Source organism: Schistocerca americana, chromosome 1 (genome assembly GCF_021461395.2).
Source record: "Schistocerca americana isolate TAMUIC-IGC-003095 chromosome 1, iqSchAmer2.1, whole genome shotgun sequence".
In the NCBI taxonomy this organism is placed as follows: domain Eukaryota; kingdom Metazoa; phylum Arthropoda; class Insecta; order Orthoptera; family Acrididae; genus Schistocerca; species Schistocerca americana.
The window spans coordinates 1,031,370,122-1,031,388,415 of NC_060119.1; the positions used below are offsets into that span (position 1 = coordinate 1,031,370,122).

At 43.9% G+C, this 18,294-nt stretch overlaps 1 protein-coding gene across 2 annotated transcripts in view; it reads right to left on the reverse strand.

Moving 5' to 3' along the window:
* Positions 1–18,294, reverse strand: part of LOC124616656 (epidermal retinol dehydrogenase 2-like) — a 350,044-nt gene that overhangs the window by 74,646 nt on the left and 257,104 nt on the right. For both annotated transcript variants that reach the window (XM_047144987.1, XM_047144994.1), the window contains one exon: positions 6,978–7,049. In XM_047144987.1, coding sequence (XP_047000943.1) covers positions 6,978–7,049 — 72 coding nt within the window. The remainder of the gene's footprint in view (positions 1–6,977; positions 7,050–18,294) is intronic.

The window sequence follows — 18,294 nt, forward strand, 5'->3', positions numbered from 1 at the left end:
TTCCGAACGAAGTTTCGTTGGCTAATCTGGTTAATACTGACGCTGGATACACCTCCCAAAATTCTAGATTGATAACAACCGGCCCAATTCCGTGTTTACTGGGATTTGGCCGAAAAGAACAAAATTATACTTGTCTGTTTGACAGCCATGAATGAAAAATGAAAGATTTAAAAATGAAATTTACTTTCATTTCAGAAACACACGATCTCTCTAATTTTTTTGTTTCTCCTCTGTGGTTTCTAATTTCGACTTCCATCCCTCACTCGTTCCTAGCCTGCTTGTGCCTTTTCTTCGTTTGCTAGCTTCCTCTTGGTTGTGATCTCTGTTTATAAGGTGCGGCAATGATTAAATGTCTAATCAACGATGAAGTCGTTGGAGACCCAACTGTAGACCAGTGCGAAAGGCGTTGGGTTGGATGTGGGGAATTCCAAAATTTTAGCGACTTACGGGAAACAATAGGATATTTAATGCTGGGCGTTGAACGGCGATTAGAACCGCTCTCTTTGCTTGTAACCTTTTTGTTTGACGAGTCGCTTTTATCAGGGGCACTTGAAAACTTTTCAGGATGACGATGCTCTAATTACTTTAGTCTTTGTTACTTACATTATTACCCATGATAGCAATTTGGTTGCGTTCTAGAAATAACTTAAGTTTTTCTGCCTTTTTTACCCCACTGTCCTCACTGGTTAGATTTGATGTGTGTGTGCTGTCAATCGGTATCGTCCCTAAAGCTTTTTGATATATCGCATTCGTTTTTTAGACGAGTTCAGATCATCTCCAATTTTCGGACTTTTTCTCCAGTGTGAACTGAAACATGGGTTGTGATACTGGACTGAGGAGGAGTTGAGTTCTGCTCTCTATCCGGACATCGATTTTCAGGATTCGTCTCTGAAATGTCACGACTGATTCGATTCTAGAGCCCCTTCCATTTAAGAAAGTGGTCCAGTTCTTACGATCTCGACGTTGACGAGACGTTAAATAAGCTTTAATCAGAAGCTTGGCTTGACATGAGGTCCATCACTTATAAACAGTGCCATTATTGTACAGACTGCGTTCGTTAGCTGGAACAGTGGCCTAAATTACACATTGTAGTATAGCTTCCCTTTTGTGTTGTTATATTCTGATGGTGTTGCTCAGCAATATGAGAATTCTGGCTTTTCTGAATCTTTGCCTTCTACTTGTATTCTAAGTGATGAGTTTGTCTCGTCAGTGGTATGACTGAATTGCACATTAATTTTTAAACTCAGTGAAAGTCCATTTTCTACAAATAATATCTTACAGTTGTAACTTTTAGGTCTGCGTGAATGTGGACCCAGTTGGTAATTACACATTTACTTTGCATGAAGAAAGATTTTTGGAGAGTTTTCCGGAATTAAAAGAAACGAAGAAGCCCCGAAAAAGATTTACAGAGGAATTATGGTGGGGAAACTAGAAATAACGTATCAAATATTTGCGCAGGGTAAACATCTCTTAATTAGCGAATGTGAGAAAAAATCGTTTACGGGTATTAGGTTTGGAAGCTATGTTCATCGAAACCTTTTTTTATGAGACTGTGCCTATCTCTGTTCTTATCGTGCCATTGTGACCAGGTCGACTGGTTTATTTAATAAATGGCCAGTCGAGGTGGCCGAGCGGTTCTAGGTGCTACAGTCTAGAACCGTGTTAGTTAGGTTTAAGTAGTTCTAAGTTCTAGGGGACTGATGACTTTAGAAGTTAAGTCCCATAGTGCTCAGAGTCATTTAATAAATGCTTATGTGTAACAGGGTCGTATAGATCAATAAATTTAATGTAGTAAAATGGATCACCCACAGCGGTCCTTACGATGTTATTTATTACATGGCTACCAGTTTTGGTGCTTCAGCGCACCATCTTGATGCCTTAACTGACGCTGAGGTTGTTAACTCCAACAGTATACGCGATTCGTCAGTGACCAAAATCTATGAACTGGTTTTCGCTGACTAGCTGTAACAACGATGTTGTCTCTCCAACCATCAACTACCAACTGACTCACCACCAAAACTGATAACCGTACAATGAATAATATCGTTAAGTACGGATTTAGGTGTTTAGTTTTAATACGTAAGAGAACTGCGAAGCTCCTGAAACCTCCAATAGGGAGGATGGACATACAAAAATAAATTTAACCGATTTCCTTGATTAAGGTTGAGCCTGACAAATACATGATTTATGCTGAAATCTAAAAGTCTTGTGAACTGCGCAAGGAAAAATGTTAGCTCTGTCACTCAGTGCGGCCACTGCGAGATGAAAGTAACTAATATGCAAAAGAGAACTGGCATTTTTTGAACTATTTTTGCTGTATTGTTTCCTGGCCACTTTAAAGCACAAAATTCAATGACGTGATTGTAGTCATGGACAGTAATTATATGTGGGCGATCAAAAACTTTCCTTTTGAGGGCGTTGCTGTGGCATATATGCAACCCAGCGCGATTCCTTTGCGGTTATGTGCTAGCGCCAACATGTAGGCAAGGGATTAGTGAGGCCTTGGAACGGGAACTTTCCGACCGCCCCCTTACATGTGTTGCCAGTATAGAGCGACTGACTAGTGAACCTGAATCCCCGCCTTTTGCTGAATTTTGTTTTTTTAAGTCATCATTCTTCTGACTGGTTTGATGCGGCCCACTCCGAATTCTTCTCCTGTGTCAACGTCTTCATCTAAGAGCAGCACTTGCTACTTTCGCCCTCAATTGTTTGCTGGATGTATTCCAATCTCTGTTTCGCTTTGCAGCTTTTAACCACTACAGTGCCCTCTAGTACCATGGAAGTTATTCCCTGATGTCTTAACAGACGTCCTACCATCCTGTCCCTTTTTCTTGTCAGTGTTTTCCATATATTCCTTTCCTTACAGATTCTCCGGAGCACCTCCTCATCCCTTACCTTATCGGTAAGGTACCTCCTCATTCCTTCCCTTAATTTTCAACATTCGTCTGTACCACCACATCTCAAATGCTTCGATTCTCTCCTTTTCCGGTTTTCCCACTGTCCATGTTTCACTACAGACGTACATTCTCAGATATTTCTTCCTCAAATTAAGGCCTACGTTTGATACTAGTAGACTTCTCTTGGCCAGGAATGTCCTTTTTGACAGTGCTAGTCTGCTTTTGATGTCCTCCTTTCTCCGTCCGTCATTGATTATTTTGCTGTCTAGACAGCAGAATTCCTTACCTTCATCTGCGTCTGATCACCAGTCCTGATGTCAAATTTCTCGCTGTTCTCATTTCTGCTACTGCTTTCGTCTTTCTTCTATTTACTCTCAATCCATATTCTGTGTCCATTACACTGTTCATTTCATTCAACAGATCCTGTAATTCTTCTTCACTTTCACTGAAAATAGCAATGACATCAGCGAATTTTATCACTGACATCAATTCACCTTGAAGTTTATTCCCGCACTTTAATCTTTCTTTTATTTCTGTCGTTGCTTCTTCGGTGCATAGACTGGACGGTAGAGCCGAAAGTCTACATCCTTGTCGCACACCCTTTTTAATCCGACCACTTCGTTCTTTGTCTTCTACTCTTATAGTTCCCTCTTGGCTCTTGTACATGTTAAACACTACCCGTCTCTCCCTAAAACTTATCCCTATTTTCCTCAGTATTTGGAAAGTCTTGCGCCATTTTACATTGCCGAACGCTTCTTCCACGTCGACAAATCCTATAAACCTATCTAGATTTTTCTTTAGTGTTGCTTCTATTATCAACCGCAGCGTGAGAATTGCCTCTCTTGTGCCTTTACCTTTTCTAAAGCGAACTGACCGTCATCTAACATATCCTCAAGTCTCTTTTCCATTTTCTGTATATGATTCTTATCAGCAACTTGGATGCATGAGCTGTTAAGCTGATTGTGCGATAATTGTCGCACTTGTCAGCTCTAGCAGTCTTTGGAACTGTGTGGATGATATTTTTCCGAAAGTCAGGTGACATGTCGCCAGACTCATACATTCTACACACAAACGTGAATAGTTAGTTTTTGCCACTACCCCCAATGATTTCATAAAATCTGATAGGGTGTTAAATATCCCTTCTGTCTTATTTGGCCTTAAGTGTTCCAGAACTCTTTTAAATTCTGTTTCTAATACTGGATCCCCTATCTCTTCTACATCGACTCCTGTTTCTTGTTTATCATTTCAGACAAGTCTTCTTCATCATAGAGGTCTTCAATGTACTCTTTCCACCTATCCGCTCTCTCCTCTGAGTTTAACAATGGAACTTTAGTTGCTCTCTGAATGTTAACAAACCTCGTTTTTAATATCACCGAAGGTTGTTTTGACTTTTCTGTATACGAAGTCAATCCTTACGAACAAACTTTTGTTTTTTTTTTAAAGGAGAGACAGCATTGGTCGTATATTTTTGTTTATTATCGCAAAATCGATTTTCGGTCACTTAGTGACCATCTTCAGTGCTGTAATATATAACTTAAATTAGTAAGCACTGGTGTCAATAAGCTTACGGCGATCACATAGACTTAAGTCTATGTGATCGCCGTTCCAGAACTCTTTTACATTCTGTTTCTAATACTGGATCCCCTATCTCTTCTACATCGACTCCTGTTTCTTGTTTATCAAGTCTGTGTGATCGCCGTAAGCTTATTGACACCAGTGCTTACTAATTTAAGTTATATATTACGGCACTGAAGATGGTCACTAAGTGACCGAAAATCGATTTTGCGATAATAAACAAAAGTATACGACCAATGCTGTCTCTCCTCTCAAGTATACCCATTATCTGGTCGTAGTGCACAGGACACTATGGAGTCGCCAATCAATAAACTTTTGTTTGATCCCACTTCTTTGGCCATTGATTCTTCCTGACTAGTCTCTAAAACTTCAGCCTACTCTGCATCACTACTAAATTATGATCTGAATAGACACCTGCTCCCGGGTACGCCAGTCAATCCAGTATCTGCCTTCAGACTCTCCACCTGAGCATGATGTAATCTAACTGAAATCTTCCCGCATCTCCTGGCGTTTTCCAAGTATACTTCCTTGTCTTATGCTTCTTGAACAGAGTATTGGCTGTCACTAGCTGAAATTTATTGTAGAACTTAATCAGTCTTCCTCCTGTCTCATTCCTAGTACCAACCTCAAGCCCATATTCTCCCTTAACCCTTTATTCTGCTCCTTCGCCGCGCGGGGTAGCCGCGCGGTCTAGGGCGTCTTGTAACAGTTAGAGCGACTGCCCCCGTCGGAGATTCGAGTCCTCCACCGAGCATGGGTGTGTGTGTTGTTCTTAGTGTAAGTTAGTTTAAGTTAGATTAAGTAGTGAGTAAGCTTAGGGACCGATGACCTCAGCAGTTTGGTCTCATAAGACCTTACCACAAATTTCAAAATTTTCTGCTCCTTCCCCTACAACCTCATTCCAATCCCCCATGACAATTACATTTTCATCTCCCCTTACGTGCTGAATTACGGTTCGATATCCGCATTCAATTTCTCTGTCTCTTCATCTTCGGCTTGCGACGTCAACATGTATACCCGAACTATCGTTGTCGGTGTTGGTCTGCTGTTCATTCTGGTAAAAACAACCCTATCACCGCACTCTTCACAGTGTCTCACTCTGTGCCCTACCCCACTATTCATAACGAATCCTTCTCCCGTTCTACCATTTTATGCTGCTGCTGATAGTACTCTATACTTGTCTGACCAGAAATCCTTGTCTCCTTTGCACTTCACTTCACTGACACTCACTATATCTAGATTGAACCTTAGCACTTCCCTTTTCAGATTTTCTAACTTCCCTGCCACGTTCAAACGTCTGACATTTCACGTCCCGACTCGTAGGAAGTTACCTTTTCGTTGCTTATTCCATCTTTTTCTCACGGTCACCTCCCCCTTGGCAGTCCTCTCCCGGAGATCCGAGTGGGGGTACTAGTCCGCAACTTTTTTTTACCATTGGAGAGATCATCATGTTACTTTTTCAAATAAAGGCCACATGTCCTGCGCACATGTCCTTTGAAGCATTCGAGTTCGAGCCCGTGGACGACTCGCCTTATTCATAACATTATCGCTCTCCTACCCAAACGAGCTCGTGGAGACTATCTTGCAAACAACTATATAAGGTCAAACCACTTTAGTGCTGTGCTATTTTTTTTTGAAGTAAGAAATCATCATCTGTAAAGCTGCACCACCATCTATAACCTGAGCACAAGCGTTTACAGTACAATTTCTGCTGCATGGCGAAATACAGAGGCAGGAAGGCAGCTGGTGTCAGATTCAAGTCGTGACTCGCTCCTGTCCCAGTGCCAAGCAGCTTATGCGAAGCGAAGTGTCCTACGGCATGAGTAACACATGTAATTTGTTGTAGTAACACAAGCAACGTATTGCGTGTAGAGAATTAACTTAGGGCCCCTGCAGATATAAGAAAGAGGGCCGAGTAATTTTTTTTTTTTTTTAAAATCTCATTTTGTTCGTTGCAATTGTTCGTGGCGGACGTCCCCTGACGCCCGTTGAAGTTCATTACTGATCCATTCACTCACTTTTACAGAGGGCAGCTAACCATCTGACCTAGCCGGCCGCTGTAGCCGAGAGGTTCTAGGCGCTTCAGTCTGGAACCGCGCGACTGCTAGGGTCGCAGGTTCGAATCCTGCCTCGGGCATGGATGTGTGTGCTGTCCTTAGGTTAGTTAAGTTTAAGTAGTTCTAAGTTCTAGGGGTTTGATGACCTCAGATGTTAAGTCCCATAGTGCTCAGAGCCATTTGAACCATTTTTTGAACCTCTGACCGAACACGCTAAGCTACCGCGCTGGCGTATCTGAGGTCATCAGTCCCCTAGACTTAGAACTACTTAAGCCTAACTAACCTAAGGACATCGCACAAATTCGAACCTGCGACCGTAGCAGCAGCGCGGGTCCGGACTGAAGCGCCTAGAGCCGCTCGGCCACAGCGGCCGGCGAGAGCCGAGCAGACACTTTCATGCTTCGGACAATCGCTAGATTGTCTTATGCTGGAGAAACTGATATCTTACCTGTTTATCTTGAAATGATGCTTTATATTGTTGTCTTTTTCTGTTACGGAAATATCCGGCGATTTTATCGACCTGCAACGAAAGAGAGAACTTAGTTCAGTTAATATTCACATAAAAAGCTGCACAATAAAAGAAAAAAGTCTGTGTGGTATCTTCTCGGAAATACAGCCAGTAAACGTCAGAATATACACATAAGGAAAATATGTTTTCTGTGAGATGATAATCTTCATGACAAACATGCAGTAGAACAATACTATGAGAGACACAGGGACAGGCAAGAGCAGTTTCACATCTTCTTTGCAGGTCAATGGTTACATCGAACTTTCCAAATTGAAATACCAGGGTTTACTTAAATATCTAGACAACATTTCGCGGCTAATTCATTATGAAATATACAGGGTGTTCAGTTGTGCGTAGAGAAAGCAGAATATAGACCCTGTACCTGTATCAGTGAGGATAAGAGGAATGTATTTGCTTTTCTTGAATGTGGCTATATCATGTCTGTATCGATGAATAGAAAATAAGTTCCGTCGAACTTCCTCCTAGACGCCGCCAACTGCTGTTGTCAATATGGCTACATTCATGCCACCACAGCAACATGAGAAGGATATTTCCCTGCGGATAAAATACACGCACCCATTCAAAATTTGTCAAAACTTGTATATATTAGACACTCTTTTCAGTCACTGCTGCGGTGGGATCTTCTGCAGACTGTTTGCACAAACTTTTAACGTTTAAATAGCATACAACGTGACGATAACAAGCATCGTTCTAGTATAGAGTCGGGATAAATAATTGGAGTCTGTGACATCAGTAAGGTATTTGATGTAACAGTTGAAACTGAAGGAAATTTGATATTATAGAATGGAAGGTGAGTTGTTCATATGTACCCTCCGTGAGCAGATGAGAGAATTTGAAGAATTATGGCGTGATATGAAGCAGAGCAACATAGGCTTATTAAAGCTTCGGCTACGTCTTCAGTACAGCTGTCTCTGCACTCCGCTAATTTGACAGTGATTGCTTGCACACCGAGTGCACATATCGTTAATGACTGTTGCAATAGGATCCAGGAAACCACATCTCATATAAGCCTGTAACAAAACTGTATATCCATCTGCACACCGCCTCCACGACACAGAGTGAATACCAAATTAGGGAGGCAAACGCAACTGCTAGAGCCCTGGACAGAGTGGCCTCTGCGCTGTCTGGAAACAGTCGAAGGTCTTGGCAGGTGTTTACAACACAGCTTGTTTATTCCGAGTGGAATTAGCCGCTCCCCTGCTTGCCAAGCGTGGACTTAACGGGTCCGTTGCGTCGGCCGAGATGATCCCGCCAGATAGAGATGCTTTGGAACCAAGGACGGACCGTCATATGTCATCAGGAACTTTCTCAGGTGTCGTATGAACTATAAGAGAGTATACGCCTACCTGAGTGACAAGCTTCACTAAACCGCGTGCGCTTGCGCGACCGCGTTCTTAGTATTGTCTAGCAGCACATCAGATTCGTTGTTCACGCTCTCTAATATTTTTGTGCCTACCTCTTTGGTTTTTACGCCGAGCTTAGATATATTGGGTAAAAGTAATCATTCAAAAGTAAGGAAACATAGGATTAAACGTTTCGTCATCGACGAGGTCATTAGCGACAGAGCACAAGCTCAGATGCAGTACAAATGGGATAGGACATCGGTCGCGTCCTCGCGGAAGGAACCACCCCGGCTTCAGGTTGATAGAGGCTAGCACGCAAAATCTAAACAATTTGGCCAGAGTGGACTACAACGCCGTCCCTGATGAACGCAAATTCAATGGCAGAAACAGTGATCGAGGTCAACGTTGATGATGGAAAATCGCAATTTCAATGTTATGCATCTTAAGACTGCATTTAGACGAATTTTTTTTTTATCAACATCATGAGTTAATTATGTTCAGTTTATTAACGATTTTGTGTCTTAAAGGTGTACCTTGGGTAACCGTGATTTTACAAGTCTAGCAGAGGGACGTCGGCGGTCGAGTGGCCTAGGCATTCAACTACCACTCTGCTGGTCCGTGTTCGATTCTTGGTCGTCGCTGTCGTTCATTCGATGTTTATTTCGATGTGTAGGTATATTCTGATAAGCGGAATACTTTTCTTTGCCTTTTTTTGAAATACAACATCGTGAGATGTGATTATTCATGAAAGAGGTAATATTATTGTGTACTGTCATTTTCAGCGTTATACATGACGCGCTAAATAGGACTTTGGTAGATGATGACGCTCGTCTGATCTGCACCGTGAAAGTGATGACACCGAAATGTGTCTATCTGTCAATCGTGTGACGTTTATTTTTTCGGACAGCTAAAAAATTTCATCGCATGACCTCAGACTTATGATCCATCACAGCAGGGCACAGAATTACAAGAGAGGGCGGATGTTATCAAAGTTCATGCGTTGGTCCATAACCAGGTGTCCACGCGTGTCTCTCGAGACACTGCGTACGCGCCGAAAATGATTTTTTTTTGTCACGTATGGGACTTAATATCTGAGGTCATCAGTCCCCTCGACTTAGGACTACTTAAACCTAACTAGCCTAAGGACGTCACACACATCCATGCCCGAGGCAGGATTCGAACCTGAAACCGTAGCAGCTGCGTGGCTTCAAACTGAAGCGCCTAGAACCTCTCGGCCACAGCGGCCGGCAAAATGATATCTGATAGATCTATTTTTAGAAATGTGAATCAGATACGTTATCCACGAACGATAAACCGGAAAACGTGTGAATGAGGCGACATTTCGTTCGTGTGTTGCGCATGATGCGAGAAAAATTTATGTTTCTCCTGTTTCATGATAATTTTCACCCCGCTGATTGTTAGAACGCTCACGAATAGATGATCGGTTAGGATTACGCAGTAATGTACTTCATTTGTATTATTGTACTATGTATCACGAAGAAAATAGCTGTCAATACACTGTACTATATACTTATTCGATTATTAATCACACCTCCCGACGTTTTACTTCAAAAAAGACAAACGGAAGTGTTTCGATCATCAGAATATTATCATATACACCGCAAAAAATATCGAACGAAAAATGCCACGCCCAAGAATCGAACACAGACCACCAGTCCGCTGGTCTAATGCCTTGACCGTTCTGCCACGAAAGTCGCTCCGCTAGACGCTATGAATGGCGGGCATCCACGATACAGCACAAAAAAACAAAACGACAATAACACGAACATTGTTAGTTTTGGACCCCACATTATATTGATGAAAGGTGGTTATTTTTATAGATCTTTCGATGCATAATATTGAAAATACGATTTTCCGACATCAACTCTGACCTTTTTTTTTTCAAAAATTAGGAAGTGTCTAACAAAAAGGCAAAATGCGTGTCTTTTTTCCGTATAGGACGTCCTTAAAAAGCGTGATCGTAATCTATGACCCACGTGTCAAACCCTCTCCCCCCCCCCCCCCCCGCCCCCTCCCCTGCGTCATCAGTAATCGTACGTAACCGTTTATTCAGATAATAATAAATTAAGAAAAATTTTCCTCTGATTAAAAGGGGAAAGTATTTCGTTTTTCTATTATTTCACTTCCTCGCCGCGCTCAGACTATTCTTAAAACTCTGAAATCCCAAACAGATATAACGTTAATTATATATGTGTAAAATCAAATCACAGAAAGAATCGCTAAATTACGACCTTTGTACATCCAGTTCTACGACTAATTTCTTAGATCGTATAGAAATGGTTACAAATTTGTCTAGCATGACACACATGTTAAATTTAAATGGCCAGGAATTTGAACTTGGGGAAACAGACTTTATTTTACAAATAATTCTGTCCCCTAACAACTATTCCGTGATTGGTTTCTATTTCAGTCGGGCCTGGTGGCCTATCGGGTGCCTCTAAACCTAAAGGTCACAGGATCGAATGAGGGTCGGTCCACGGATTTTCTTCAGTCTACCTTTAACCTAGCTTTCACTTCTCAATGAGTGAAGATTCGCCACGAACGACACTCGGTTCGGATCCCACGCTAAACTGATGGTAGCCTTTCCCTCGTAGGATTACTGGGCTGGGCTAGGGACACGCAAGTCACGAAATAACATCCAAGTGGAAGACTTGCCCCAGGCTGCTGCGCCGCACGAAATCATCACAATTTTTCCTAGATCTTTAGTGTTTCCTTTCCTTTTTAAGCATACGTAAGAACCATTCGTAAGGACTGAAAAAAGAAGGAAATTGTTTAGTTGCTGAATAGTGGAGTTACGTTCGTGGGAGAGCAGGTTGCTACAAAAAAAAAAAAAAACGGAACACAGATTTTGATTAACTGCTACTCGGCGCTATCCGCTGCACAATTCTGCCGTCAGAAAGAGAACACAGTTGTTACGAACACGCTTGTACTTAACATCGTGATACCAAAACACAAGCATGCCTTCCTGTCCTATTTGTAGAATGTTCGTTAACTCGATGTCGAGGTCATTACAGACTGGTTTCAACAAACTGCTTTCAGCTATCGCTATTTGCATTTGAAAGTGAAACGGCAATCAAGTTCCTGTTATTCCACGTGGCGCGGAACTGTAACCGAGCACATCGAGATAACTATGGTGCTTCCCAAGGACAGGAATTACTCGTATATTTGAGAGACAATTATCTGCATGTTCTCCGTCAGAGAGAGTGGAAGATAGGACTGCATTTAGTCTATAAGCTATTCTATGAGCTTAAGCTCTTGGTGTTAAAGTTCTTCACGACAGATCACAGAATATGGATTTAATCGCGTTCGAAAATCAGTATTCTGTAGCTACACTAATTGTACATAATTGTTTTAGTCACTCACAAACAATCTGGCAACGGTAGGAACAGCAGTGCGCGGAATGAGCGTGTATGACATAATTCTTGAACTATATACAAATTTACTTTTTTACTGTTGGGGGGCGTACAAGCCCCAAACATTTTTGTGCCCGACGAGCAAGCACTTTATCCCGCATCTTACCTGTTCAGTGCTTTCCATATTGCTTCAGCGGAGCGGGCATCATTGACCCCCGTCATATCTTCCATTTCGCTTCTTGGTTTTAAGTGGTCGCAAAAGTCTTAAGGAATGCAGTAATCAACAACGATCACCGATTGGCCGCAATTCTTCTCGTAGAAATTTGTACCATCTGCACTGGTTAATGCATAGAACGGTAACAAACACCGCGGCTAGAAGACGTATGTCTACGGGTTACTAACTGACACTAAGGTTCTGATTTTCTGACTGAGGGCGGTCGTAATTATCTACGAAAATTTAAATTGTAATTAAGTTTCACAAATCCACCGAGATTCACAAATCATCTGATGGAATCATCTAGAGGAACTACAGCATGAAGCGTCATGCAGGAATTTCAAAAGTACGCAAAAATGGTTCACATGGCTCTGAGCACTATGGGACTTAACATCTCAGGTTCAAAAAATGGCTCTGAGCACTATGGGACTTAACTTCTGTGGTCATCAGTCCCCTAGAACTTAGAACTACTTAAACCTAACTAACCTAAGGACATCACACACATCCATGCCCGAGGCAGGATTCGAACCTGCGACCGTAGCGGTCACGCGGTTCCAAACTGAAGCGCTTAGAAACGCACGGCCACACCGACCGGCTAACATCTCAGGTCAACAGTCCCCTAGAACTTAGAACTACTTAAACCCTAACTAACCAAAGGACATCACACACATCCATGCCCGCGGCAGGATTCGAACCTGCGACCGTAGCAGCAGCGCGGTTCCGGACTGAAGCGCCTAGAACCGCTCGGCCACCTCGGCCGGTAAAACGTATTCCGCCTGTATTGTAACTCTCTGAGCCTTTCTACCACATCACTGTTACGTACTTTCGCGATGTTATCGGTAAAATTCCCGTAAACGTTAGCATCTGATAATGAGTTTTCTGAGTGTTGAAAGCTTGATAATGAACAAAGAAGTTTTTCACGTAAACATGTAACTTGTCCTTCAAGAATCACGTTCAGTTTATGACTTTCGTTCACGTGAGAGCTTATTCCCAAGAGTGAGAAAGCTCCTTGTGTTGTTTATTGTTTGTAATTCAGAGCATCACCTGCTTAATGTCACTTACTCTTACATACAGTCTCTACACAGGAACTATAATAATGGCGTTTATATTCACAAGTGAAACGATTTGCCACTGCATAGCCATGAGTATTCTTGTGTGTATGTATCAGCATGTTAAGTAAGAACCAGTCTTTAACAGCTGTGTTCTCTTTAAGAAGCCGGCCAGGGTGGCCGAGCGGTTCTAGGCGCTACAGTCTGGACTCGCGCGACCGCTACGGTCGCAGGTTCGAATCCTGCCTCGGGCATGGATGTGTGTGATGTCCTTAGGTTAGTTAGGTTTACGTAGTTCTAAGTTCTAGGGGACCGATGACCTTAGATGTTGGGTCCCATAGTGGTGAGAGCCATTTGAACCTCTTTAAGTAGTAACTGTTCAAAAATGGGTCTAAACTCTGTGGGACCTAACACCTGAGGTTATCAGTCCCCTAGACTTAGAACTATTTAAACCTAACTAACCTAAGGACATCACACACATCCATGCCCGAGGCAGGATTCGAACCTGCGACCGTAGCAGCAGCGCGGTTCCGGAAGGAAGCGCCTAGAACCGCTCGGCCACAGCGGCCGGCTGAAGTAACTGTGATTGCTTACTATTTGCATTATTCGTCTCATCCTGAGTGTAATATTTATTTTATATCTAAGTCCATATACTTCACAGATTACAAATTATAAGGTCTCTCTCTACTCACCATAATGATAGCACGTAGAGTTACAGACATGCATAACGACGACTGTTACACATTGAGCTCACAGGAGAACGCTTGGTTCAAAAACTCGGTGTGTAACCAATAGACTTTTCGTTCTGCTTGTCTGACACAGTACGTGTTATCTTTACGGTGCACAGCAATCTGTCCTGATCATAATTGTTGATATTCAAATCTGGACTTCCCATTGTTTAAATTTGTGATTCGGCCACAAATCATTTCTGAAATTTTATGGACAATCGCTTCTTCCTCCTCTGAAAATGAGGTGTGTAAGTGAAAAATGCCAAGAAGCACTACCTACTACCTACAACGCGACCTACTAAAGTCCTGTGTTATTTAAACTAACGTTCGTGTTGAGAGAAACTTGGTTTTAAATTCTTAGTGTTTGGAAGCCGTCAATTTTGTTTCGTTTAGCGGTTCTATGCTTTATTTCAAAAATTAATATTCCAAGAGGGAAGGCATCAATATCACGTGACTACAGCAGAAAATAGTGAATACAGAAAGGTTGACTGGGTCTAACCGGGAGTCGTCCGCGTGTAGTCAAATGATTCAAATTGCTCTGAGCACTATGCTACTTAACATATGAGGTCATCAGTCCCCTAGACTTAGAACTACTTAAACCTAACGAACCTAAGGACCTCACACACATCCGTGCCCGAGGCAGGATTCGAACCTGCGACCGTAGCAGCCGCGTGGTTCCGGACTGAAGCGCCTAGAACCGCTCGACCACAGCGTCCGGAGCGTATAGTCAAATGGTAAAGTGAGCGCTCGCGATACGCGCGAAATCCGGGATCGAGTCCCGGTCTGCCACAAATTTTCATTGTCGTCATTCCATTCTACAGCTGATGGTAGTCGTTATTGACAATTGCGAATTAATTTGATGTGTTTCGTAACGGCTGTGGTCGGCGCAGTGCCTGTTCCTTCGGACATGCATGCATGTCTAAAGGAACTTTGCATTGTAGTCAGATTAAGACAGGCACCGCAATATCGCATGAATATAAATCAACGTCCGAAACGCGTCTGGTTAGTATAATGCTTAAGTAATTCAGCTGACAGGCACAAGCTCAACCAACATTGTCATGGATAAATTACTACTAACATCAAAATATTCTCCCTAATAGTTAATGACTAAGTCAGACTTTTCACAAAATTTTAAACGTTGTACCACATTCATCTAATCGTCTTCTGAAACAGAATTTATGTAGTACAGTAGCCTCTATCCTCTTTTCTGCATATCAATTAATTAACTTAAATGTGACGCACTGTTATAAGTAGGACACAAGCACTATACATTGGAGGGTCTTATAGTTTGAACAGGAAGTCAGGCATCGTCACACTGCCTCCTACCAAAAGTTGAGTGAGAAGGACTTCGTTTCACCTCTGTCAATGGCGAAAATGGTTCAAATGGCTCTGAGCACTATGCGGCTTAACTTCTGAGGTCATCAGTCGCCTAGAACTTAGAACTAATTAAACCTAACTAACCTAAGGACATCACACACATCCATGCCCGAGGCAGGATTCGAACCTGCGACCGTAGCGGTCACGCTGTTCCAGACTGAAGCGCCTTTAACCGCACGGCCACACCGGCCGGCTCACCTCTGTCGTCAAAGGACTTACGGTAAGCCGAATAGTTGTTTTATCAAGTGCAGCTCTATCACTTGCAGCCGCTTTTCTTGTTGCCAAAGTATAACATGGTATATGAAGAGCGAGTAAGCAGGGAGACCACACCTTGACTCACAGGAACTGCAATACACTTGGCTACCACACGCTTTCTGGTACCTAGCAGAATTACACTACCTTCCGCAACCTTCCAAGGCGGGGAAGGGTCGTGGATGATACATTCAGGAGGGGTGGAAGCCCAAATCACCGTCTACCCATCCAGATATCAAGGTTAGATATTCCATGGTTTCCCTAAATAGATTTAAGCCAAATACTGCGAACGTTCCTTTGAAAACGATCTTGCCCGCTTCCTTCCATATCCTTCTCAAATTAGCGTTTCTATTTCATCTGTAATGACGTTGTAGACGGGGCGTTAAAACTCGATTTCTGCCGCATTACTAAACTTGTGGTGCAGGTGCCACTGCAATGAGTGGCTGATAATGTCACTTCTTTGACGTTCTGAGGGGGTATCCACTGGAGCGAACTGCGTGCGTTTACTTTCTCAGGACCGATTAAAAATGATAAAGAAGCGACAGTAACAGTTGTCCACTGCATTGGAAAACCTTATTTCAGGATTAAGGATACGTACGACGGACACGAGAATCGTGGACTACGTAACACCAAGATCTTTGCCGCTTCATCATTCTAGAAGTATGTTAAATAGGATGTCCACACAGCATACGTAATAAGTGGCTCTGGCTCTGAGCACTATAGGACTTAACTTCTGAGGTCATCAGTCCCCTAGAACTCGGAACTACTTAAACCTAACTAACCTAAGGACATCACACACATCCGTGCCCGAGGCAGGTTTCGAACCTGCGACTGGAGCGGTCGCGCGGTTCCAGACCGTAGCGCCTAGAACCGTTCGGCCACACTGGCCGGCTACGTAATAAGTCAACAGACACACGGCAAGGCGTCGGGTACGGTGCTGGCCATCCTCGCATAGAAGGGAAGCTGATAAGCAGGAAAGGCACAAGGAAATACTACCAAGATTCAGCAAAACCATCCCGCGCAACAACCAGGCGCCTGAGCAGTAACAGTGGTGACTGTTCACTGTCAGGACGAGACCGGGCGCCTTGACACTGCTGGACTCCAGGGACTGTACAGAGCAATTACGGCGGTGGGCAAACCCCCGCTGGCGTGTGCCGGTCGCGGCTGGAGAGCGCCGGGTCATTTCGCGGCGTTTTCACTCTCGGCTCGCGCCGCCGCCGCTGCCGCCACTTGGCCAAGTAGGCAGTTGCCATGGCGGTCACACGCCTCGCCTGCTGGCACTCGCCGTCCTTTCTCCCGCAGACGCCGCGCCGCACAGATACCAGCCAGCTGTTCCAGCCGCGTGACTAACCTCCTCTTACCTTGCAGCTTCTGCAAGGGGCGAGTCGTGGACTCTGATGAAATGGGTAAAGAGTCTATAGCAGTCGTTCCAAACCTGGGGCTATTACTCCCTCTGGGCGGTGGGGTGGGTATGGCGGGGATACACGTGTCTTATCATCCTGTGCCTTATTCTTGTCAGAGATTCCCGTACCTCCCTTCCTTCGCCAATTCTGCGGAGAACTTCCACGAATCATGTTATACTTTCTTTCTTTCGCTGGTGCCATGTCCCGCGCTGACGCAGGGTCGGCATTGTTAGGAACGGATTTGGCAAGGTTAGTGGAAAGGGGTGGCCGGATGTCCTTCCTGCCGCCACCCCGTACCCCCCGGGACGGAATTAGTGTACCCCTGCGGTCTGCAACTAGTGTGGCTCTGAGCACTATGGGACTTAACATCGGTGGTCATCAATCCCCTAGAACTTAGAACTACTTAAACCTAACTAACCTAAGGACATCACACATATCCATGCCCGAGGCAGGATTCGAACCTGCAACCTTAGCAGTCGCGCGGTTCCGGACTGAGCGCCTAGAACCGCTAGACCACAGCGGCCGGCCTGCAACTAGTGTAATTCATGGAATAGTGCGAACGTGTTCAGATGTCTGCGAGTCGTGTAACTGAGGCGGAACGTGGGGACCAGCCCAGTATTCACCTAGCGGGATGTGGAAAACCGCCTAAAAACCACATCCAGGCTGGCTGGCATACCGACCGACGTCGGTAATCCGCCGGGCGGATTCGATCCGGGGCCGGTGCGCTTACCCGAGTCCAGGAAGCAGCGCGTTAGTTTTCTCGGCTAACCTGGCGGGTCATGAATCATGTTATACTGTCTATTCTTTTTTTTCCGCTTACTATATTCAGATTGAGCTTTGCATTTCCCTTTTCAGATTTTCTAGCTTTCCTGCTACGTTCATTAACTTCTGACATTCCATGCCCCGTCTCTTAGACTGTTATCCCGTCGTTGGTCATTCCATTTCTTCTCATGGTCACCTGCCCCTTGGAAGACTCCTTCCCGAAATCCGAATGGAAGACTAATCAGGAATCTTTGGCCAATGGAGAGATCGTCAACACACTTTGTCACAATTACAGTCCACATGATCTATAGATTCGCCTTATGTGTCTTCAGTGCAATAGTTTCCATTGCATTCTGCATCCTCATGCCGTTATCAATGCCGATTTTTCTGCTCAGTAATAATGCTATATAATAATTATTATTACCATCACCACCCCACTACCACCACAACCATCAAGTTTGTTTGGACTTCTGTCGCTGAGGTTCCTCTTCCTACCCTCTGTCCACATGATCTCTTTCTGGAATCCCTTAAATTTGAGAACCTTTCAAAAATGGCTCTGAGCACTATGGGACTTAACTGCTGAGGTCATCAGTCCCCTAGAACTACTTAAACCTAACTAACCTAAGGACATCACACACATCCATGCCCGAGGCAGGATTCGAACCTGCGACCGTAGCGGTCGCACGGTTCCAGACCGTAGCGTCTAGAACCGCTCGGCCACCCCGGCCGGCTGT